Source organism: Podarcis muralis, chromosome 2, assembly GCF_964188315.1.
Source record: "Podarcis muralis chromosome 2, rPodMur119.hap1.1, whole genome shotgun sequence".
NCBI classification, from domain to species: Eukaryota; Metazoa; Chordata; class Lepidosauria; order Squamata; family Lacertidae; genus Podarcis; species Podarcis muralis.
In genome coordinates, this window is record NC_135656.1 from 35,744,127 (window position 1) to 35,768,752 (window position 24,626).

General features: G+C 44.9%; 1 protein-coding gene across 2 annotated transcripts in view; it reads left to right on the forward strand.

The window, feature by feature from the left end:
* Window positions 1-19,782, forward strand: part of UBALD2 (UBA like domain containing 2) — a 31,909-nt gene extending 12,127 nt beyond the window's left edge. For both annotated transcript variants that reach the window (XM_028716996.2, XM_028716995.2), the window contains one exon: window positions 17,843-19,782. In XM_028716996.2, coding sequence (XP_028572829.1) covers window positions 17,843-18,163 — 321 coding nt within the window. In that variant the 3' untranslated portion in view covers window positions 18,164-19,782. The remainder of the gene's footprint in view (window positions 1-17,842) is intronic.
* The last annotated feature ends 4,844 nt before the right edge of the window (window positions 19,783-24,626 follow it).

Here is a 24,626-nt window from a genome sequence, read left to right on the forward strand (position 1 = left end):
GAGGTCCGTTCTTAACCTGAAACTGTTCTTAACCTGAAGCACCACTTTAGCTAATGGGGCCTCCCGCTGCCGTTGTGCCGCCAGAGCACGATTTCTGTTCTCATCCTGAAGCAAATTTCTTAACCCGAGGTACTATTTCTGAGTTAGAGGAGTCTGTAACCTGAAGCGTATGTAACCCGAGGTATCACTGTACTTGGAAATCAAGGGTAGCAGAAAGTGACCCGAAGGCTGCATAACCCTACGAACTGTAGCTTATCCTTCTCAGAGCTTCAGTTTCCAACGCTTTTAACAAGCTACCATTTCCCAGGATTATTTGGCGGAAGCCATGTGCTTTCATTGTGTTTTAAATGTATGCTGTATTGCTGTATGCGCAGCCTAAGAGGACAGGGCCCTAACATGTAGATGAGGCAGTACCTGGAAGCAAACTTGACTTCTTCCTGGGCTGCTCTTCAGTCTGTTTCTGGAATCTGCAGGGACTGTCCCCCTGTTGTGTCACAAGCAAGCATGGTTACAAGTCATCTGCCCCACTTCTCTTCTTCCTTTTTTGCACACTTGTCTACACTCCCCAGTGAACACTCCTTAGAGCAGTGTTTCCCAACCTTGGGCCTCCAGCTGTTTTTGAACTACAATTCCCATCATCCCTGACCACTGGTCTTGCTAGCTAGGGATGATGGGAATTGTAGTCCAAAAACAGCTGGAGGCCCAAGGTTGGGAAACACTGCCTTAGAGCACCACATGGATATAACACTTGCTTTAGTCTACATGGACAATTATTTGGGGAGGTACTTAGCTGTCATTGCAGAGATTTAACCCCCCCCTACATCCTCTTGGTTCATCAAACCCTTAAATAATGATACGTTATAAGGAAAGAAGAAAATCAAAGATGGGATGAATTCACTGAAAATTGATTGTGTTTTTTTGGCCACTGTAAAAGTCATGCAATTTATTAAATATAAAAATATAGGGCTCGAGCCCCACGTTGGGCAAAAAGATTCCTGCATTTCAGGGGGTTGGCCTAGATGACCCTCACGATCCCTTTCAACTCTAGAATTCTATGATCCTATAACAGTTAGGATCAATAATTTTAAAAGCTGAAAATTCAAGTGTTTTCAATGTTGTGGTAAGAATGGATGGACACTTCTGTTTTTGTATATTTTTGATGCTTGTGATTTTCTTATATAAAGGAATTTTTTTAAAAAAAAAAAAGAGAGGGAGTACTTCAAAGCAAGTAAGCATGTTGAGGCTGAAATTATGATAATCAGGGGGGCTTGAAATAGTTCTTGGCTCTTGTGCTCCCTTCGCCTGGCAGACTTCTCACTTACATTCACCACCTCTTTGAGGTTTGGGAGTACCTTGGGAAATACAGTGGTACCTCAGGTTACATACACTTCAGGTTACATACGCTTCAGAAATAGTGCTTCAGGTTAAGAACTTTGCTTCAGGATGAGAACAGAAATTGTGCTCCGGCGGCGCGGCAGCAGCAGGAGGCCCCATTAGCTAAAGTGGTGCTTCAGGTTAAGAACAGTTTCAGGTTAAGTACGGACCTCTGGAACGAATTAAGTACTTAACCTGAGGTACCACTGTAGAATTCTACAATGCTGGTAGGTAACAAGAGGCACTCTTGTTTTCCTTTAAAATGGGGACTGGGAATGTGTGGCCCTCCAAATCATGGCACTGGGGAATCCAACAGCATCTTGACAGCCTCCAAAAATAAATGCATAGTTCTGTCCACTTTCCTAGACTCTTGGACCATGGAGGCAGGTTTTCCAATGCAGCTGGGGAGGGTGTTAAAAGTAGGTGTGCAGTCCTGCAGTCACTCAGTTGGTAATCACTTCTGGTTTTTCCTCCTGGCCGCAGCAAGAGGATAGTAGGGGTGTGTTTGAGGGGATTCGGGGCAGCTTTATACAAGCAGTTGCTTGTAGCAATACAGTAATTATCCCACTGGCTTCCAGGTGTCTTCTGCTCTGACAAAACATATTCCTGAAGCCTGGTGCACGTCTTTCCTCACAATCTCTGTTTTAAAACACAGCCACAAGAAAACCTGTATTCTGTGACCTGTGTAACGAAGCCCATTTGATTATATTTCTTTTGTACTGTTTTTGTAGCCCCAGGAAGGGAGGCATTGAGCTCTTCTTCCTCATCTCTGGAAGTTCGGCTCGGTGACAACCGCCCTCTCCCATTTCACCAGTTTCTGAACCACTGTCAGGCATTGTCTACAAACAATTTCAAGCATACCTATTTAGCAACTTGCTTGAAATAAATATGAGGGTCCGAGTCCTAAATTCTGCACAAAATAACTGATTCTGTGTTATTGCCACGGTGTAACAACATGCATTTAAATCACATCTTTGTGTCTGCCAGAGTTTTGAAAATAACAAGCAGAATGCTTTAATTGCACTTAATCTGCATGCTGATGTACGTGTGACAATTTTAATGTGCAACACTGCAGCACTTTTTGCTAAAAGAGGCAGCCCAGTGCTGGCCTAGAGTATTTTGAATGAAATATACTTGTCATGAATAGTTAAAAAAACAAAAAACCCACCCACTTCCCCCCTCAAAGGCAGATAATTTAGAAGAAGTGGAAATGGTACAGACTGGGTTTATTAACTTGCTGAAAAGAAGAAAATAACCTGTGCAGTAAGGAATATCTGACACCTTGTCTGCAGATGCATTTACCAATTTGTCTGTATTGAGGAGAATTGGGTGTTCCTCCTGGCTTGGGTTCAGTTAGTGCCTCTCTGCTGCTGTTTTCCACCAGCGAAAACGATGGTAGTAAAGTGGCGATCTTATGTCTTGGGGTCAGTAATAAACTGGACAAGGGGTAAACTGAGATTTTGCCTACACAAGATGGAGGTGCTGCTAATGGTCTGATCCAAGGGTTGGAGTTTCATCTGAGGTTATACTCCTGCTTTTTGGACACCCAAATGGCACGAAGTTCTTTTCACCAGCTTTGGTTGTGGTTACTGGGACCTCTTTATTATTATTATTATTATTCTTTGGCGATCACTCGTAGCCAAGTAAGATTGTCTTCCATAAACACGGTTTTAAAAATGAGTTCATAAGTGACTGTGGTGGCCAATTCTGGATCCACACATGCTTTCTGGGTGGGAGTTGATCATGGTGTGGATTTGCCAAGCGTGCCTTCCACTTAGCACGTTTCTCCCTTGCATCCTGAGTTCGAGTGTCTTCAAAGCCCATGACACCTTTGGTAAAGGCTGTTCTCCAACTGGAGCGCTTGCAGTCCAGTGTTTCCCAATTGTCAGTGTTTATACTACATTTTTCTAGATTTGCCTTGAGACACTCTTTAAACCTCTTTCATTGACCACCAGCAATACGCTTTCCATTTTTAAGTTCGGAAGAGAGTAGTTTCTTTGGAAGACGATAATCAGGCATCCGCACAACATGACCAGGCCATTTGGAGCACAGCTTGCCAGTTTCAAGAGCGTTATGTTGTGTGTCCTGAGGCTTTAGTCAACATGCTGCTGGTAACCTATGAGACATGAACCCACCCTGTATAGGGAAGGAATGGGGAGCCTGTGGCCCTCCAGAGGTTGAAATGCTCAGGGATGAAGGGAGTTGTAGACCAGCAAGTTCTAGATGGCCATAGTATCCCTGCCCTTGCTTATGGTATCTCAAAGGCTGCCTATTCCTGTACAAACTTGCCCATTCCTTGAGGTCATCTGAGGAGTTCTTCCTTCAGATGACCTAACCAGCCAAGATTGGCTGGTTGGCGGTTGAGACTTTGGGTCCTTCTGTCTAGTGCTACCTTGACTCCAGAATTGTTTCCCCTGCAGCTCCGTATGCTTGGCACCTAACGGTTTGTGTTTTTGACTCTTGGCAAAAAAATGTTTGTGTGTGCGTTTTACCCAGACCTTATTTCACTGTGAGCCACTATGGGGTGGAAAGGGCAAGGTGCAAATTTAACAAATATATTTAGCAGCAGTTTTGTTGTTGTTGTTTTATCCCTCTCCTTATATGTTCCTCTACCTCTCATTGTTGGGTTATAGCTTTATTTCTATTTTTTTTGTTATACCTTCGTAAGCCTACCTAGGGCATGGTTTTATTGATAAGCAGGGTACATATTTGTAGGCAAGAGGTAGTAGAGGTAACACGAGCAGCCTTGTCTGTTGGAGAATAGTTGGGCTACTAAAGTGAATGAGCAACGCAGAATTGAGTAAAGGCAAGCAAGTAGCTACCTCAAAGTATTCTGTGTTTTCTGTAGTTCCTCCAGCACCCAGGATGATTGTCTATTTGCTTAGTTTATTGAGTTCTGAAAAACACAGCCAAGCTCCATTTGAATATATGTCAAGGCCAACTGCGTAATTGGATGTGGACAAAAGAAATTGGTGGGTGGGTGTGCGCACATTTGATTGTAAGGGTGGCTTGGGGATCTTCTCCTTCCTACTACTACAGCTTACTATAAAATATTTAAGGTTATCAAGTGCGCTGGATGTTTACGGAGCACTGGCGTAAGATGCTTGCTTGTGGCTTTGTACGTTTCTAGGCACTTTAGTTTTGTCTATTGTGAAGATGCCATGACTGCTTTGTGTGTGCTTTCTTTGTGCTGGGACAATATAATATTTTTCCCCCTGGCTGTGTCAGTGCTGCAACATGTTCCTAAGTTTGCATCTTGATTGCTTTCTTTTGTTCTTGCCTCACCCTTTTCTTCTCCCCCTGCCTTCATCTCCCCAAGGTTGAACTGTACATTGTAATCTCCTTGGGGCAGGAACCTGCGGGTGTGTTGCTTGCTTTGCTTTGCTCTGTACTATGCACATTGTCAGTGCTATATAAATGACCAGCTGAAATCAGAGCCTTTTCGTAGCATTCTGTGTAAGCATGTCTGTTATCGTAGCGCTTGTAGCATTGGCCACAGCCAGCGTATAATGAAAGGTCCAGACTTCCTCCTAGAAGCCACCCCCGCCCACTGAGCATTGTTTTAATACATCAAGATCATGCAGTGTTCATTTGTGGTTCAAAGTTCTTTGCACGCACGCACACACGCACGCACACACACACACACACACACACACGTGCATGCTTCTGCATGCTCAGGGGAACAGCAAGGTGTTATGTGAGACGATATACATGGTGTCATAAGTTCTTTGCACTGTACTGGTCATGTGGCCGTATATGCTCTAGTCAATGCTTGCATGAACACTCATTCATAATGTGTAAATCAGCGCTATTTCTGCTACATTTGGTGTGCTGTAAATGGAGCTATTTCAGGGTTTATTTCAGAGCTATTGAAACCAGACTTGATGTCACTTTCCTTCTCCCAAGATCAGCCGAAAGTCTTTGGTCAGGTGGTGAGCATATGAAGGAACAAAAATGTGTTAGAATGCAAGTAGCCTAAACACTTCAAAAGACTTAAAAATACATATGGTCAGTTTTACCTGTGATCTCTGCTGTTGCTGCTTTCAAATGGATGTTAATATAGTTTATTTTGTCTCTCCTATTGTTTTATTTTTCTGTTTGACTATGTGCTAGTGTAATGCGATTTTACATTGTTGGGAACTGCCCTGAATGCTGCATGAGCAGCAACAGGGTATGATAAACATTTTTATATTAAGGGACAAATGGAAACTAAAAAAATAAAATGATTGTCTTACACACACACACACACACACATGCATGCATGCATGCATCCAACCTTCCTCCTTTTTTTCTTTGTCCAGCTGCAGCCTTGACACCCCAGAAAAGCTCAGTTTCTAGGCTAATAGAAGCAAATATGGACAAATGCTCCATTTCCCAAATAAATGCCATTTTAAAGGTTTTTTTTAATAAAAAAAATTGAGCTCTCATTCTGTGTTGCAGGTATAGCAGGCTTTGATTGTTAACCATGCAGTGGAGTTGCAGTTACTTACTCTCCTTCAGGGCGACTCACAAATCACGTAGAAAATAGTAGCGCCTTGTGATGTCTGAGGGGCTGAAGCAGCTTCAGAGGTTCAGGGATTGTGGCCAGAGGCCATTGGAATGATAAATGGAAAGTGGTTTAGGCTACGTGGAATAATTGAATTTAATATGTAGGAGTGCTGTTGAGATGTGTTGAGCAACATTGGAATTTTTATTGTTTTTACACAGCTATGTATATTCTGAGATTCCACAAAGCAAAAGGTGCTTGACAAGAGCACTGAGCACCCCATGGACCTACATAAAATCTTAAGTGGGGGGGTGAGGGCAAAAGTAATCGCCAGAGGCGAGGCTTTGGGACCCTGCTTAGCTAGTTGCCCCTTCCCATGACTGGCAAAAGCAAAATAAATTGTTCAACACAGTAAACCTAGTTTGAAACTGGCATGTTTGTATAGGATCATCTCAAGACAAAACGGCATTGATAATACCTTCCGAGAATTGCAGTTGTCCCAGGCAACTGGCTGTTGCATATGCTCTAACTTTGGCCTTGTGTTTAGCGGCAATGTCTTGCACTGTAAAGCAGATCTCTGTGATTCAAAGACTGCCAATACACCATATATTTAAAGCACTGTTACAGCACTTTGAACAGCTTTGGCTTCCCCCAAAGAATCCTGGGAACTGTCATTTAAGGGGAGCTGAGAGTTAGGAGACCTGTGCTACAATTCTCAGAGTGCTTAAACAACCAATCCTTCTTCCCAGGGAACTCTGGGAATTGTAGCTCAGTGATGGGAATAGGGCTCTCTTCTCAGCACCTTTAAACTACAGTTCCCATAATTCTTTGGGGGAAGCTATGGCTGTTGACGTGGTATAGTGGTGCTTTAAATATATGCTGTGGATGCGACCTGTGATATTTATGAATGTAGCTTGACAGTGAAGATACCGCTGTGCCTGTGTGTTTTCTCAGCATGGAAAGTTCTCATTTCTCCTACACAGCAGACAAATTTGCCTCTCAGGTACACTTGAGTAGTTGCTAGAGAGTTTGAAAGGTCAATGTATGTCTTTAAAGGTGCTTGATGGACTTGTGTCACAAGGGGATGGTTTGCCCCCACGTGTTTATAGACGTGAATCTTCAAACATTACAGGAGTTCACCAGGAGGCACAAAGTGGACAAGTGACAAACTCACAGTCATGTGCCCAGCGCATGAACTGGCTCTTTCCTAAGACTTCCTTCTCGCAGCAGTCCAGCTTTGGCTGTTGGTGGGTTTCCGTTTAGCAACACTGTTGATTTGGCTGTCAGTGTATTGCTTATCGCAAACCATTTTGCTTTATCCTGGGGGTGGGCACCCTGTTTAGCTGACGCCTTCACCCCTAAATAGACGATGACCCAGGCTGCTTACTCTGCCAATGGATGCGTTCAATGATGCCATTTGGGGTCAGTTCACACCACTGCATTGACTTTGCCTTTAATAAAAGAGATCTGTGACAGCTTAACTGTTTTAATTATATTAACTTTGCACAGCTTGCTGCAGGCACAAATGGTGCCGTTTTCCCACACACATAGCAGCTGATAGCGTGATTCCGACTTGCAGCGAATCAGTTGGAATTAATGCTCCTGTTGTGGCACATGTGAATGCCTTCTCTGTTTTAAAAACATGCTTGCACAACCACCCCACACTGAACTGTGGCCGTATGAAACATACAGTGGAGCTTCCAGTGCAAGGCTAATGATAGAAGGACAGGATGAGATCTTTGTGGTAGCCGAGGTAGTATAGTTTAAATCAGCATACGAAGCTCAGCAATGTCTATTCCCCTCCTTATTAGGCTGCATTGAGCGTTAAAGTTGAATTGCTTGGGATTGCAAAAGAGTGTTTGCCCCACGTGGCGAGCTGGGCTTGTTTTATGCCAGGAAGGTCAAGGTTACCTTCTGTGCTTCCGCTTGCCAATCCTTAGTTTGCAAAGCTTCTGTTAGGATTTTGTTGTTGCTGCGTTTGTTTGTTTTTAATTTGACAGGCAGGAAGGTTGAGTCATGTATAAGGGAGCATTATGCAATGGTTTCCTCCCTGCTGAACCCTGTTTATAATTATATAGGTCCTGCTTTCTGCCTGTTCTGGGCTTCCTCCTGCCAGGCTGTGCTGCTTGATGGTGAGGCAACTCACCTGCAGCGAGGATAGATAACACCGTCCCTCTGCTGCATCCAATAGCAAATGCAACAAGAGGGAGAATGGATTTTCTGGGCAGTATGTTTGGGTGTTATTGTTCCGTTGAGTTACCGTATTTTTTGCTCTATAAGACTCACTTTTTCCCTCCTAAAAAGTAAGGGGAAATGTGTGTGCGTCTTATGGAGCGAATGCAGGCTCCGCAGCTATCGCTTTCACTGCGCAGCGATCCCTCTTGCTGTTCTGGCTTCTGAGATTCAGAATACTTTTTTTCTTGCTTTCCTCCTCCAAAAACTAGGTGCGTCTTGTGGTCTGGTGCGTCTTATAGAGCGAAAAATACGGTGCCTTCATTTACAAAGGGGTGTCTAGGCTGTGTGGTCCAGTAGTATTTCTATACCTTATGCTTTAAGGAGTAATGGCCTGTTGCTCCTTTAAAACTGGGGCATTGGTAAAGGAACCCTTCCCTGCTGCTGTTTCTTTCTCCTCCTCCCCACTCCTTTCTTTGGGCTGCTGCGCACTTTTTCCCAGGCAGCTGTTTCATAACACACACCCATTTTTCTGTTAGTCATGTTCTCCTCTTCCTTTCTGAAGTTCGGCAGGCTTTTTTTCCCTTTCTTTTTCTTTTTTTTGTACACACCGAACACAGTGATCTAATTCTTCCTTCTGTGGGCTGGCCCTCAGCATTTTAAGTTTCCCCCCACCTTCAGCTGCAAAATGGGTGTTGACAGCAGGCATTTGGGGTGACGACTGGGGGGGGGGGGAGAGAGAGACCTGACAGGAGGGTTGTGTGTGTGTGTGCGTGTGTGTTTTAAGATGCTAAAATTAGAATGATTACACAAAATTGTGAGGACTTACCAGGAAGTGAGGAGAAGCTGGAGACGGAGATGCTTTTCTGCTGTACTCTTTTGTGTTGGACCTCTCCAGAGGTTTCTAGGATGTCGCAAGCTGCTAGCTAAATTAGTCTGTAGATGAGAAGGAAAAGCAGCCTGGCTCTTGCTGATAGGGATACATCTACATTGCAAAGTCGAGCCTGTTCCTTGGTTTTTTTCCACCCTGGTTACAAAATCCACCCTTTTAACATCGAGTTACTATAATGGAGGTTATATTCTGCCCTAACTCCACCCACGACAACTTCCTCAAGTTTGCTTGCCACAGGCAATTTGCCATTTATAAAGTAGACATAGTAGAACTGAGACGGAGGTGTAAAAAGAACTTTGTGCTTGGGCCTGTCCACATTTTTCATAGCCCACGTAGCTTTGATTTGTTGCATGGATGGAACAAACCCTTTGCTGCTGCACATCATTCAGAAAAATAAAGGAAGTTACAATCTCTGGCCACTTGCTTCTTCTGAAGATGCGTATGTGTTCTTTAGATTTCATTTCTCTACAGTACTTGAATTTTTCAGGTCTCACAGTGTCCTGAGTTGTTTCTATGGCCAGCAGGCCTCTCCTGGCTTTTGAGTCTTTGCACTGAATCCAATAAAAAAATTGTGTGGAACAACTTGCTCAAGCACAGTGGAACTGCTGCTCCTTGGGTGCATCACCCCAAATCTGCTCCGGGGGAATCCCCTGAGCTGATTTGGCGGGGTGTTCACAAACGTTCCATTATGGCCTTCGCAGAAATTGTTCCCCACGCACACTGATTTAGCTGGATGCAGTGCTTATGCATATGCTCATCTTTGAACTATATTGGCTGGTTCTCCTAGAGACCAGGAACTACCTTTGTTTGTGAATGGCTGTTTTGTGTGTTTGCTCTGGATTGCAAATTAACCCTGAACTTTCCATTTGTGTGCCTTTAAAAAAAACCCTATATAAAAATTGCCCATCATTCAGTATCAGCAAAGCATATTACTTGATATGACTGTGTATTTTATTGTTCCAACCCAAAACACAGGGAAGGGCTTTAGCTTCAATGCAGAGCGTGTGGTTTGCATGTAAAAGGTCTCAAGTCCAATCCCTGTCATCTCAAGATGGGTTGGAAGACTCTTGTCTGCAACCCTAGAGAGCCACTGTCAGCACTGTAGACTTAGTGCTCTAGATGTTTCTGACCTACAACTCCCATAATCCCTGACCAAGCAGCTTGGGAGTTGTAGTTCAGCAATATCTAGGACAGTGTTTCTCAAGCTTGGGTCTCCAGCTGCTGTTGGACTACAGCTCCCATCATCCCTAGTGAGCAAGACCAGTGGTCAGTGATAATGGAAGCTGTAGTCCAACAGCAGCTGGGGACTCAAGTTTGAGAAACACTGGTCTAGGAACGGAGCCACATGGACCAATAGATTGGCAGTGCCAGGCAGCTCCCTATTATTCCTAATTTTAAAAACTACTTATACATTGAGTTAAAGAAGAAAGCACCTCTTTCTCTCTCTGTGTGTATACATATGTAGTCCCTTGTTATATTATAAGAGGTGTTGTCAATTTTAAGTTATTTTTCACACCTATTTTTCTCCTCTTGAAAGATCCATTGGATTTTAGGTTGGTATTGGATTTCACCAAGTTGTGTTATGTGACCCTAGCATGGATGTCCCTGCAGGTGTGTGTGTGTGTGGGGGGGGGAATTGGAGGTCTCTTGTAACCCGAGCAAGAAGCCCCCTCCTTGCTAGTTTTGTAACTTCTCTGTTTGTTGTGGTAACGCTGCTGATCACTGTGAGGCTGCTAACACGGGGCCCTGCCTTTTAGAGAGGGCAGCCATGTTCACGGTGTCTAAATAGACTAAAACTGATGTGGGGTTTCTTTCTTTCTCTCTCTCTCTTCCCCCACCCCTTTGGTCTATTCTGGGATTGTTTAATCTGGCACGCGCTACTTGGAGGGAAATGTTCATTTCTCCTCAGGACAATGGTGTTCACTGGCAATGTTTTTGCCATATATGTTGTGGACTATAGTTCTTTTGATTCGGCTTGTTTGTGACACAGGAAACTTGCCCTCTAGTAAACATGACCCCCAGAACACACCTTCCAATAAAGCAAGGCTCTGGTAGTTTCTGTGTGTGTGTTTTTACAGTGACTTATTGGACTCACATGACGCCTTTTCTGTTGGCGTTGGATAAACAAAGCAAAGCAACATGCCACAACGATGCTTCGTGCCAAAAATGTTCTGGATCTCCTCAGAATTAATGCAGAGATAGGTTTTGTTTTAAAAATAAAAAAGAATTAAAAATGAACAAGTGAGGAGATTGCAGGATTAAAGGGGCTAGGGAACCTCCACTCCCAGGCAAGGGCCACATTCTGAGGGCCACATTCCCTCAGAAGTAGTTTGCTCAGGGCCAGAGGCCAAAAGTGGGTGGGGTCTAGCTAGTATTTTGCAGAGGCTTCAGAGTTGGACATAACTTTTCCTTCAGGCTTGATTTTGACATTGCATTGTTAGACCATTTTGACTCCAGTCGGGTGGGTTTTCTCCCCTCAGAATTCAGAATATTTTAAAGGATTGAAATGGCGGAAAGAAACAGGCCTCAAAAGGATGAAGTAGGAGTGGGGAGCAGGTAGGGGCATGGAAGGCCCCTTGACTGCAGCAAGCCCCTGCTGTTTGAACCTTTAGCACATGACGCTTGCAGGTGTTTTCCTTTTACGTATGAGGACTAGAAGCTTGCTTTTTAAAAACATGCACAATATCACAAAATAGCCCTATAGGCCAGTGTTTATACGGTGTGAGGCATCTTCACAACATTGCCTAAGGTGGGCATGGATGATAACTGTAGAGGCCAACTGCATCTTGGCTTTATGTCTTTGACTTCATTGCCTGAGGTGGGATATTCTGGCTAACTTTTTGATGCATTAAGCTACATAAACTCAGTTCCCCTACCCTGGATTATATTATACTTACTATAAACATTGCCTAAGAAAATTGCAGCATATGTAACTTTGGCCAGGACTTCCCATCACTCCACCTGGCCAGATGAGGGCATAGGTGGCAAATATCCAAACCTTTTGGATAGCTCCCCTTTTCTGGGCTCAGAGCCCAGCACCCCAAGCCCCACAGATAAGGGTAACATCAAAGCAAGCCAATTCACGTATATCAAAGCTCATTGCTACAACTACTACCAATTCGTTGTGGGGTTAATCTTGACTACCAAGATGGTGTTAGCAGAGCTTCTGGAACAAGTTCACCTTTGGTTCAGCACAGGTGGGAGAGAGGGAAAACCAGAGTTGAAAATGGGGGACAGGCTAGAAACGTAAATAGGAGCCGCTCCACACTTCAAAACTTTGTGGCAGGTTTCACTTAGCAACTTTTGAATAATGATCTGTTTTTCTCATTTGAGAGTACTTCTAGAGTAAGGCCATCAAAGGAAAAGCTGTGCTTGATGTTACGTAGGCTGCAAAATAGAAGAAACTAGTTGTGTTCATCTGCTTATGGCATATTTCTACTGTGGTTCTAATCTTCCATTCCAGGAGTTGGATGAAGACTGGTAACTGTGTACTTTTCTATGGTGCATTTTTTTTTGTCGTGTATGTGTGAACCTATACACCATTTGAAGTACAGTGGTACCACGGGATCCGTTTCGCTGCTTCTGCGCATGCGTGTGATATCATTTTGACCATCTGCGCATGCACGCGCGGCAAAACCCAGAAGTAATGCGCTCCATTACTTCCAGGTCGCCGTGGAGCACAACCCGAAAATACTTAACTTGAAGCACATTTATCCCGAGGTATGACTGTGCTTTTTGAGCAAGTGGTTTATAAATTTTCTAAGTAAAGAAGCAAAATATATCAGGGTAACGAGAGCTGGTGTGGCACAGTGGTTAGGCTGTTGGACTGCGACTGGGGACATGCAGGTTCAAATCCTCACTTGGCCATTAAGCTCACTGGTGACCTTTGGCCAGTCTTCATCTCTCTGTCTAACCTTCCTCACAGGGTTGTTGTGAAAATAAAGGGTGGGGTGGAACAACGTATGCTGCCCGTTGAGCTCTTTGGAGGAAAGGGGGAGGTACACTTGTAGTAAAGAAATACTATTGCTTCTGATGTTTTAAATATACGAGATGCAAGTGAGCACCATAAATCAGTGGCTTTTATTTCCGACAACTTCTTGTGCCTAAGTTGCCTCTGGTAAGGGTTGCTTGGCTTGAGTTTCCTACAGACAGATCACTTCCTTAAAGGTAAAACAGTAAGTAGGCTGTTGTGTGTCTTCTCTTGTCACGTTTCCATACAGTGGGAATTTTAATCCTCATCACTTGGATGCGATGTGAAATAGGCACATGTCTGATGACGTTCATGGGTTTTTCCCTACATGCAAGCGGTTGTGTAAAAAACTAAATTTGAATAAATTATGTAGGTTGAGACACTCTTACTTGGCAGCCAAATCCCATTGTTTCAACTAGTTCCACACAATGTATTTGGCATCAGGGAGTTAGGGCTGGCTGACATCTTGATGGGTTGAGAAATGCTGTCAGCCCGGCTTATTTACATACATGATTTGGGCACCTCACTGTGCAGGTGGGTGATGCAAGGCAATCTTCCAGGCTCCTTTTTATGAGGGGGAGGTTTGGGAGATCAACCCTACGCTGTGGCACACAAGGGAGAGGAGCATGAACATACCTGCAGCCTATGCCCCACTGGATATACATGCTTACTAGATGTCTAGCAAACCTTTTAAACTTCTCTTATTTTAGAGTAGAGTTACTGTAGTGCGCTAGCTAAATTGCTGCTGTTCCCACTCAACCCTTCAGATGCACCTTCACACAGTTGACTGCACAAAAGGAAACTTGTTTTTATTAACCTGGTGTCTGAGCTAGCCACGGTACCCTTTTTTAAAAAAAACCCTAGACAAATTGATTAGCTTTTGGTGTTTTATCTTCATTCTTCTTTCCTTTTTTAAAAAGAGCACCTTGAGATAGATACAAAACAGAGTCTTAGAACTGGGGAAATGGAAGGCAGGAGAGTCTGCGTACACATAATAAAAAAAGAGCTCAGTCGTCAAAACAAACATGCCAGTAGGTTGAGCGGAAGGGTGGCGTGTTCGAATTCCACCCCAAGGGAAAGTTGTATGCAAACGTGGAGAGTACTTCAGGGCTTTACATTACATGTAGGTGTGTAGGATGGACGCAGTGCTTGGTGATTGAGGTAGCTGCTCCTCTTTTCAGACGACTTTGAATGTAGCTTTTAGAGGGACCCGACAAAAAGGAGTATACTTATTTGCAGGGTGGGGCCCAGACTGTGCTGGAATGAACCAATTTTTCTCCAAGCAATTTGAAACTACCCTATTAGGATTACCTGAAGAACGAGGAACCCCCCCCCAACTCCCTCTATTAAAGCTGTCCAGTATCAAGTACCAACCTAGCAGTTCGAAAGCACCCCCAGGTGCAAGTAGATAAATAGGGACCGCTTACTAGCGGGAAGGTAAATGGCGTTCCGTGTGCTGCGCTGGCTCGCCAGATGCAGCTTGTCACGCTGGCCACGTGACCCGGAAGTGTCTCTGGACAGCGCTGGCCCGTACGGGCAGGGGTACCTTTACCTTTTATCAAGTACCTAATATCTGAGATGGGGGCATTTTGGATGAAACTTCCTGATGCATGTGAAGCAGAGACAGGAAATATTCATCATGTGCTCTCATTTGGAAATGTCTGAGCCAGAAAAAAGCATAGAACCCTCAGCTTCTGTTTTCAAGCATTAACACAGATGGAAACTTGTGGTTCCATAACATGGGGATATTGCCTGTTACTGTGCTCAACTCTTTCATTTGCAAATACAAATTTTGCAGTGTGTGTGTATTTATTGTAGGGTAATTAGCTGGGGAATGGTCCGGTATTAATGCAAATTAGATCTGATTTACCTATATATAACATTTGGAAAGACAGGAAAGTCCCTACTCTTCATATTGAGGTGACAAAATTGCAACTCTCGTTTTGCCGCCGCCCCCCCAGCAATTTTTTTCTGCCCACCCCTCAAAGTCCCTATTGATTTTGCCTCTGGCAAAATTAAAAGAAAGTAGAGACAGTGCTGGGATGAAATCACCCCTTCCCCAGTCATCTGATCAGGCCTTTGACATGCAGAGAGATCATGATAACCCCTTTCCCTCAGGTGATCTGCATAGATCAGCTTGGGAGGGAAGGCTGCGCATGATCCTCTGCTTTATGGGCATGTGTGGCACATGTAGGGAAGATGCTCAGTGGCAGACCATCTGCTTTGCTTGTGAAAGGTTCGGCTCCTGGCACCTCCGTGTGGTCTGTGAGAGACTGCCAGTCGCTGCCTTTCAGTACAGACAGCACTGAGGTAGATGGCCTGACTCTGTATAACCACCTTTCTATGTCCCCATGTGAACTGGCCACACTCACCACTGTCATGCAGCTCCCAGAAGGTTGGCCAAGGGTGAACACGACCCTCTCGCCAGAAAAAGCTTAGCCACCCCTGCTTTATATGCCGAGCCATGTGTGAGGAAAAGGTCAGTTAAAGTGTAACTAGTTTCTTTTGTGCGTGCGTTTTCGTTTTCTTGTGTGCCTTTCTGTGGATGGGCTTCCCAAACGCAGTCCCTTGCCCCCATTTAAGTGGCGTGCCAGACCAGGCCAGCATGGATTGTTGGAGCACTCCAGCATGTCATGAGTAGAATTTGACTGCAGGGTGGACCCATAGGAAAGTTGGATGGCTGCAGAAGATTGAAGCTGGCACAGCTGCTCACTTAAACTGGAACTTGCGTACCTGGCCGTGTTTGATCTGATAAAAGAGGTCATCTTGCAGATGAGGGAACCGCTTTAGAGAGCAGTCGATTTACATGGTGACGGAGCCAGACAAAAGGTATAGACAGACAACGTGCTTGGGGCAATTAATATGCATTGTTTCATCATAGATGGCACGTTCTGCAAATTGGCCTCTATTGGTGCAGCTAATTTCTGCCGGGTTCTCAACTCTCAAGCTGTCATGCTTCCTTCTCAGGCTTTAGGAGGGAGAAGATGTTTAATAAGGAAGTGTGCTTATTGTGAGGGGGTGGTTTGTGAGATGCTGCTGAGATAAAGGGCCAACCCTGAGTCTTAGAGTTCCCCAGAAGATTGAGGTTGGCGCTTGATTAATGATGCAAGTCAAACATCACATGTCAAGACTCCGAAGAAGGCAGCCCTGCACAGTGGAAAATGCAGTTGTCGGGGATGAGGCAACATTGCTCACTGGCAATGGGGCCTCCCGTGAACCAGAAAGGTTCCCCGTTCTGAAATTATGCAAAACACACTCAGTTCTGTTTGTTCACCTGCTTCATTTTGATGGCATAACACAGAAAGCTTTTTGTACATTTTGGGATTGCGCAATCCATCTCTGTCTTTGTGTAAGCAAAATGAAACATAACTTTGCAAACTACATGACAAACAGGCATCAGTTACACACCCTGCCTTTATTTGGTCAGTGTGTACCAGTGTTTGGAGGCTTTTAGATTTTGCATCCATTTCTCTGAATTGTAGGACCAGCTATTTTCCTGGCATGTAGATCATGCATTCTGGATCATACATGGTCTGGGCCTTTAAACCCTCCTGCTTCGGTTTTATATTGTCACCAAAAACCAAAAAGGGGGTTATGTGTGTTTTCCAACTACCAGCCCACAGATTGGTGCCAGCCCAAAGTCTGCTTCCTGCAGGTTTGTGCAAAGGGAAATCACTTAGTTTCCTACTATTATTGTGTGGGAAGGTTTTAATACCTTGATCAGCAACTAGATATTGTTGTGGAAGATTTTGGAGCGAACATTTTTAGGCCACACACACACACAGATCTCTCTGCCCCCCATCTTTGGAGGGAAGGGCAGAAAAAGTTGCTTGGGGGCTGGATAAACATGGAGGATGGTGTAGACCAGTGTTCTTCAACTTTGGGTCCCCCAGTTGTTGGAGCTACAACTCCCATCACTCCAAGCCAGATATCCAGTGGTGAGGGAAGATGGGTAGTTGAACAACATCTGAAGAGCACTGGTGTAGACCTTAGTTGTTATCCTTCTGTGAAGCAGTTTGTAAACCAGTGTTGCATCCTCTCCCTCCCCCCCCCCATCACTTTACCCCTTTCTCTCTTTCCTCCACCTGCCTAAAGCAGGGCATTCTCTGAAGTCAGATTTGGCCAGAATCTTGACAACAGTTCCTGCCATTGGTTTCCTTCAGCAACATTTTGTAATCTTGCAAAAGGTTGGCCACTTCTGGGTAGGAGGAGCTCACCAAGCAGCAATCTGCCCCATCCTCCTCCAATAATTTATTGTGTGGGAAGGTGGGAATTTATTGAGGAAGAAGCTTGCCGGCAGGTATGGGTGTAGGGGCAATGTAGCATTGAGTGGGACCCGGGCCAGTCTATAGGTTGACTAGTCAAGGTCATCAAATCTGTTTAACCAGCTGTAAACCCTTTCTTAAACATCAGTTGGTTTTATTTATACATTTTGTTGTATTCTATTTCATTCTACCATGAGCTCAAAATAGTTTACACCAAGCTCCTATTGATCCGCTGCACATCCAGTTGATTAATCCATGTGGAAAATGGAGTTCCCCTTCCTCTCAGACCTTCCATTTGGTGCATTCAGTCAGGCTGGTGAAAATGCCGATCCAGCCACTGGTTTTAGCTGTGAATATGGGACCCTGCTCTGCCAATATTTATCAGAGTGGGGTAGTTAATTTTTAAGGAGGGAGCTCAAGGGTGTGGCACATGCTTTGGAAACAACCTAAACTCTTTTATCTATTTTCCCAGACTCTACATTGTACTGCTTAGTTGGGGGAAGGAGAGGAAGCCATGTGCTCTTGTTGGGGCTATTTCCTTGTGTTGCATGTGGAAGTTGGATATCCTTCTATTATTAATTATTTTTAAAGTAGACTTGGGAAGTCATTAGGTGAACCCTTGCACTGACCAGGCGAAGGGAGCCGCAATTATAACCCTGTTTCTCTCTTTCTCTGCCCTCCAGATGTGCACACCCAGCAATACTCCAGCCACGCCTCCCAACTTCCCAGACGCCCTTGCCATGTTTTCCAAGCTGCGGACTTCAGAGAACCTTCAGAGCAGCAACAGCCCTATCACATCCATGGCTTGCTCTCCTCCGGGTAGCTTCAGCCCCTACTGGGCTTCATCGCCTCCAAACCACCAACCTGCCTGGATCCCTCCTTCGTCGCCCACCAGTCACAACCTCCACCACCACCTCCACCACCAGCAGCCCATGTGGCCTCCTGTGTCTCAGCAAGGGCCCCCCCAGCAGAAAGCCATGGCGGCAATGGATGGCCAGAGATAAGACTTAATGTTTTTGGAATGGGGGGGGGAAGAAGTTGATAGGGTGGCGGGGGCGGTAAAGAGGGTGTGGCAAATCCAAGGGGGCACAGGGAAATGGGGTGGGGGTATTTTTTTCCCCCCTGAAGATCGCACTGGAATATTTTATAGTGTTTTTTTTTTAAAGAAAAAAAAACTGATGAGATGTCGTCATCAACCCAAACCCCGATGTTCCTTTCCCCCGCACCCACCTTCCTTCTCTTCCCTTATCCACTCTTCAGGAGAGTTAATAACTGATCTTTTTCTCTTTTTTAAAAGAAAAAAAATTATATAACTATAATATATAAATATATAAATATATCTAATGTATATACATCACGAATGAAAGCAACGGAATTGCAAAGATCCAGGTAGCATTCTGCGAAAGCTGCCTGGAAAAAAGAAGGGTGGCTGTGTTGGATCCGGGGGGTCGGGGAGGGGTTTCAGGGTGTCTCCCTGTGTGTGCGCGCGTATGTATGTGATTGGGGGTGGCTGGGAAAGCTCAGAAAGTTGCCTCCCCTTTCCACCCTTTCCCAATTTTGTTGCCCTCCTCTTGATTTTCCTTTGGCTCCTGGTTGTCAGGAGTTGCCTGTAGCAGCTGAGACGGTTGAGGGGCCTTGAGGGAAGAAACCCTCCTTGCTTGAAGGGAAAGCACAGGCCTCAGATTCTGTGGCTGTCTGTGTGGCCGTGCGGTTCAGAGAGCCTCCTAGGCTGGGTGGGGTGTCACCTGCTAAAGGAATTGAGCTTCTACCCCCTGCCCCATGTTGTGACTGAGCGTGAGGGGTTGGGGAAGTAATTTTCCACTGTGGGCTCCGCTCCACAGGGCTCTCCTGTAGGCCACAGAAGGAGCCTGAAAAGAAAAGAAAAAAAATGGAATAGTGCAAAATGTCACGTTATCGGGGCTGTAAATCTGTGAGACCATGTTGAGTCCTACTCAAGATTTTGTACATTCAAGGAGGCAAATCTTGTCCTTTTTTGACAGGTGCCGAGACATGTACAGTCTGGCAAAACCAGCCAGCTCTTCTAGCCTATACATGGGCTGGCAAATTTATGGGCGAGAGTGGGGTTTCGTGGGCTTGCGTCCGTGCTGTCATTTGGGTTTAAACCCTTTCTCCATTGCCCCAACTTTGGCCTATTGAAACCCTTTTTCTTCAACGGCTGCAGCAGGTGTGCTCCAAGTAGCAGAAACTAGAAATGGGTTGGGGGTTTTGTTTTTTGGTACCTTACCACAGACTCTTTATTGCTCTCCCACCCCCCCCCCCACCTGTCCCCTTCTTGTTTTTGGGGGGAATGGTTTTCCCCTTCAGCTCTCAAGCTGTTTCCCTTTTTAAAAGGACAAAGTTTAAGCATTTGGGAGGATAAGCTGGAAGGGAAGTTGCTGAAGTTTTCAAAGGTATAAAAACACAAACGTCAACCTCCCCAGAAGATGGATTTTTCGAAGGAGGACTCAAGAGAGTGCTCCCTGACATCCGGCGGCAAGGGCGATGCTGAGGCTCTTTTTGTTTTTTTGTTTTTTTGTTTTTTAGGTTTTAAAATCAGAATCTTGCTTAAACAGGTTGAAGGTTTTATATTAATTTAAAAATAAAAAAAAAATCACTTTTTTAACCAGAGTGGCACTTGTCTCTTTGTCCCCCACCCTGTTGCCTTACACTTCTTCTTCTTTAATTCAAAGAAATCTGCTGGGTATGAATGATAGACGTTAGAACTGAACGGAAACCAAAAACCAATGCTTCCTCTTTACATATGCGACATTGCAAAGGCACACAGCTTGCTCTCCTCTTCCTCCCCCTCCCTTCCTTTATCTAGAAACCTACTCCACTCTTCCCTGCTATCCCTGCTGCACGTCACTCATTGGCTTATGTGAAAAGCAAAACGAAACTAGGTCGTCAGTGTTAATATTAGCATTCATTTGGAATTGCTTCTTAATTCAGGTTAAAAAAGAAAAAGCACGTACACACTTCAGTGCCAGATGAGGAGAGAAACATGGGAACGAGAGTGCTAGCTGTACTCCCATTCCCATTTCTCTCTCCAGAGGTTGGAGGGTGTCTTTGTGAATCGGGGAGCCAGCTTCTACTCATGTATACTCCCCCATGCAGTGTAGACCCCTGGAAAACCAGGATTTCCAGGACCCCTGGAAAACCAGGACCTCCCTTTCGGGCTGCTGCCCTCTAATTTGCAGAGGGAGATGATGGGGCAGGGGGCAGACTTTGGTTTCATTCGCATGGTGGGTGTATTGCGTTCATTTATTATAAGGCTAGTGCCTGGTTTTGCTAACTTTCCTTGCATGCTGCATAAGCCTGTTCCACCACATATCTACCTCTGCACCAACACGGTGCGGGAAATGTCGTTCGCACAGATGTCAAAATGCCGTCCCTTGACACTGTGCTGTTCTGTGCTGAAATTCCAGCACGCTTTCTAACCAGGTAAAAAAAGGAGGGCATGAGCCTCAAAATGGGCAGGAAGTGCAGTGCATGCTGGTATGCCGCCTCTCGGCTCGTCATGTGAGCAGCTGCGGCGTGAAAACGGGGGAATGCCACACTAAAGGTCCTGTGATTTTCCAGGTTGAGAGGGCTGCAAACAGTTTTTGCTGGAGTCAATTAACATGAAAATGAGTGCTAAACTTGCACAATATTCCATTCCATTCGTTTTCCCGAAGTAGCTTTTGCGTTGTGCAAAAGCTCAAATATAATGTGCAAAATAACATTTAGGGAGATGTCAGGAAAACGGAATAAACAGCAGCCTTCGCAGACTTGTTCCCACACCACCTCCTCATGTTAGTTCCACCTCTTCCCTAGACCCCTGAAGAAGAGTGCTTGTATATTCTCATCTTAATTGCCTTGTAGTGAACACTTGGCTGCTTTGACTTCTGTGTGGAGCCGCTATATCAAGCTGCATTCAAGTTTATCTCTGCTGTCGGCGTTATTGCTTTGGAAGAAGTGGGTTTTTTTTAAATAGAAGTTTTTGAGTAGGCTCTGACCAGAACAAAAACACATTGAAGTAGGTGTTGAGGCATCTTTTTCCATTGTGTGTGAGTGTGCATACAGACAGACAGACAGACACACACACACACACACACACACACACACACACACACACACACTGTTGTGTCACTAAAAGATGGGGTTACACACTTCCTCTGCCATCCCTCCCCTCACTACATGGAGAAGTGAACAGAGGGGCCACACATTGATTTGAATGCAGGATCTGGGATCAGGGCCTACCAACATCCAGAAAAACACAAGATCCCTCAGTTCCAGTTTCATGCAAGGGGTGTGAAACTCTCTGTCTCTCAGGCACACAGAGGTAGGTATCTACATGTATATAAAGGTGTGGATTTTAGTCCAAATTGTGGTGGGTGTTTGAATGTACATTTGTTTGTTCTTACTATGGGGGTGCCTTCAGAAGCTCAATATATAATGGAAGGTGGGTGAAAAATTATGGGCAAGGAAAGTAGAATTTAACATCACCTGGGGGATAATTATGAGTCGGGGGTTGATCTCTGCATTGTGGAATCTTGTCACTGCCGTTATTGCTTTCAGTTGGGATAATGTAACCCAAAAGAGCAGTGCTATGCATATTTCCGAAGAGAGAGGGAAAGCCTGCTGTCATAAAAAAGAAGTCCGGGAGATCTTGTTTGCAATGAGAAGAACTTGGTGAAGGAGATCCATTTTGCTTCTCAGTCCCATCTTTTCTTCTACAGCCCAGACTAAAGTCTGCTGTAAGCCCTTCCTTCACACTATTGGCCTTGTTAATAAGTGTAGCTTTATAAGTGTGAATTTTAACACTTGCTCAAATCTCTCTCTCCCCCCCCCCTCCTTTGTCAACTTGGTGTAAGAACAAAAGTGGGGCTGTGATCAACACTTCATTGCTAAAGACTTTCCTGCAGGCAATGGTGTGCTACTGCCACTGTTCTTCTGTAGGCCAGCCTTGCGCTATTGGACCACATTGGTGTTGGTGAATTCGGTTTAGGCCTTCTTGTATGACTGCCTTCTGTTCAGCCAAATGTCTGTCATTCTAGTGATCTACCAATGGACCATTTTTTAAAATCTTCCTTATATTCAATAGAGCACCACCTGTGGCCCCCCACGTACCTGATCAGGTATATTAGCAGCCGCTGAGCTCACTCCAAACCAGTAGTCTTCAACTTTTTCTGACCCAGAAGCCCCACCTTCAGCCCAAATATACATTGGTGGGCAGGACCTGCTTTGCATATATTTGTATAGAGTGGTAGTACTGTGTTTGCAACCAAGCACTGAAGGCTCTTTGCTCCCATGTTTACACATTTGAGAGACAAAACCTATAGGCTGAGTTGAGTCAACCATCCTTAGCAAGACTGGAGACGGTTCCATCTTTTCATCTCGGTGTTAGGTAAACAAAAATACTCTTTAGTGAGTAGAATGCACCATTCTGTTACAGTCAGTAATAGCTGAGCTTTATTTCTAATAGCATGATGGCATGGCAGAAGCAGCCTAGAATTCCCCCACCCCATGTAGACCAGGGATGGGGAACCTGTAGCCCTCCAAATCTTGTTGGCCTCCAACTCCCATCAGCCCCATCCAGTATAGTCAATGTGCTGGATGGTGGAAGTTGGAGGCTGGCAACATCTGCGGTGCCACAGGTTTCCCATCCCTGGTTTACACACACACAAGGAATTCCAGGCTAACAATGTTTGGAGAGCCACAACACCCCTGTTCCGCCCAGATCCCAGCAATTTGACTATCAAAACATAACAGCGTACATGAAAGAAAGCAAAAGTCTGGGTAGAAGACTCCTGAATTATACATACCTTTAAGAGGCTATAGGCTTAACATCTTTGCTTGACTCTTAAGCCCTATTCAGGCTTTTGTTGGGGGTTGAGCATGCAACCACTGTCCCTACTTTTTCAGGTTTCTGCATGATGCTGTGCTCTCCAATTTGCAGCAGGTGATGAGATTCAGGGGGTAGAGGTAGTGCACTTGGTCCCACACTGTCCCGTTCCCCCCCCCCCAGCTCGCCCATGTGCTGCTTTACCCTGCTTCCTAAATGCCTCTGGATTGCTTCTCTGTTTAAAAAACTGCTAGGGGTGCCACTTCCCATGTCCTTGTTGCCATGGAGAATTACAATCTCCCTCTCTGGTTTTAGCCCTTCTGTGGAATTGGCTCTTGATGCTCTTGAATACCTTCTCCAAGAACCCCTCTTTGAGAAATTAGATTCTTACTTTTTCACATGCAGCGTAGCTAAGCTACAATTCTTTTGACTCTTTGTGCCAAAAGCACCAAGCTGGTGTTATTTTGGGTTTCTTTGAAGTACACTGGATGGATGGCCCGGATTCTAAAGAACTTGCTTTGTGTGTGTTTTCAAAACCCCTGGGTCCACCTCAAATTTAACGTGGCTAAGTAAGGCCTGAACTTAATGCCGATGGCATTGCATTTTCCACAAGCAATGAAAATTGTGGGAGTAGGTGCAGAGACCTGCAACTCATCATTCTCAGGGTTTGTTCATACGATTTCTTACATCCTGCCTTCCACCGGGGCACATCACAGCAATGAAATCTGCAACTAAAAAAAACAACACATCGCACAATCTCTCCATTGCAAATGAAACATAACAGTGTAAATTCAGCAAAAGAGGTGGACCCCATAAAACAAAATATTGCAACTGCCAAAGTTGGGGCAGGGGAGAGGTGTGTCTTCAGCATAAGGGGAAAGCTATACAGTGCAAGACACAGCTATGTGATCAGGGCTTTTTACACACAAATGTGTTAAAACACCTTGAGCTGGGCCCAGAAATGAACTGTCAGCCAGTGCAACCGTTTGAAAAAGGGCTTACATAAATTCTCAATAGAACCCCAGCCAGTAATCTGGCTGCTGCATTTTGAACCAGTTGGAAGTTTTTGAGGGATATCTCTCTCTGGCTTTCGACTATTGCCTGTGATGAGTTCCCACCACCAACATGCTTGAAATGGGAGGCGAGGGGAGCTGAAAGTTACACAGCCTGGCTGGCTTCTGCTGTCTGTGTGCTTCAAGTGATTTGAGCTTTGGCAGAGAGAAATTGGGTATATAACACAGGAGGGTTTTTCTCTCTGTGTTTTTCCCTCTGGAAAGATCTGTTTTCATCACTACTGTTGTTTTTAAAAAAGCATGTTCGAAGTCTGGCTTGTGGCGAAGCTGCTGTGTGTGCCTAGCATGGCATATAAAATCTGGAATCTGGCTTTAGGCTACAGGGGAAACCATAGCTTCCTTTCTCTTATCTCAAATGGTCATGGCTCTAGTCCTCATTGACCCAATAGCTTGAATAGTGCAAAGACCCAAAATTGCTATTAGAATGAATTGAGTCAAAAGTAAGAGTGGTTTAGATATTGTGTGTGCATAATATGGGTGACAGCTGTTGCCTTAGAGGCATTGACACTCATGCAGTGCCCGTCCTGTTCTGCCAACAGATCAGAATGCCCTTTCAAAGGGGTGGATGCT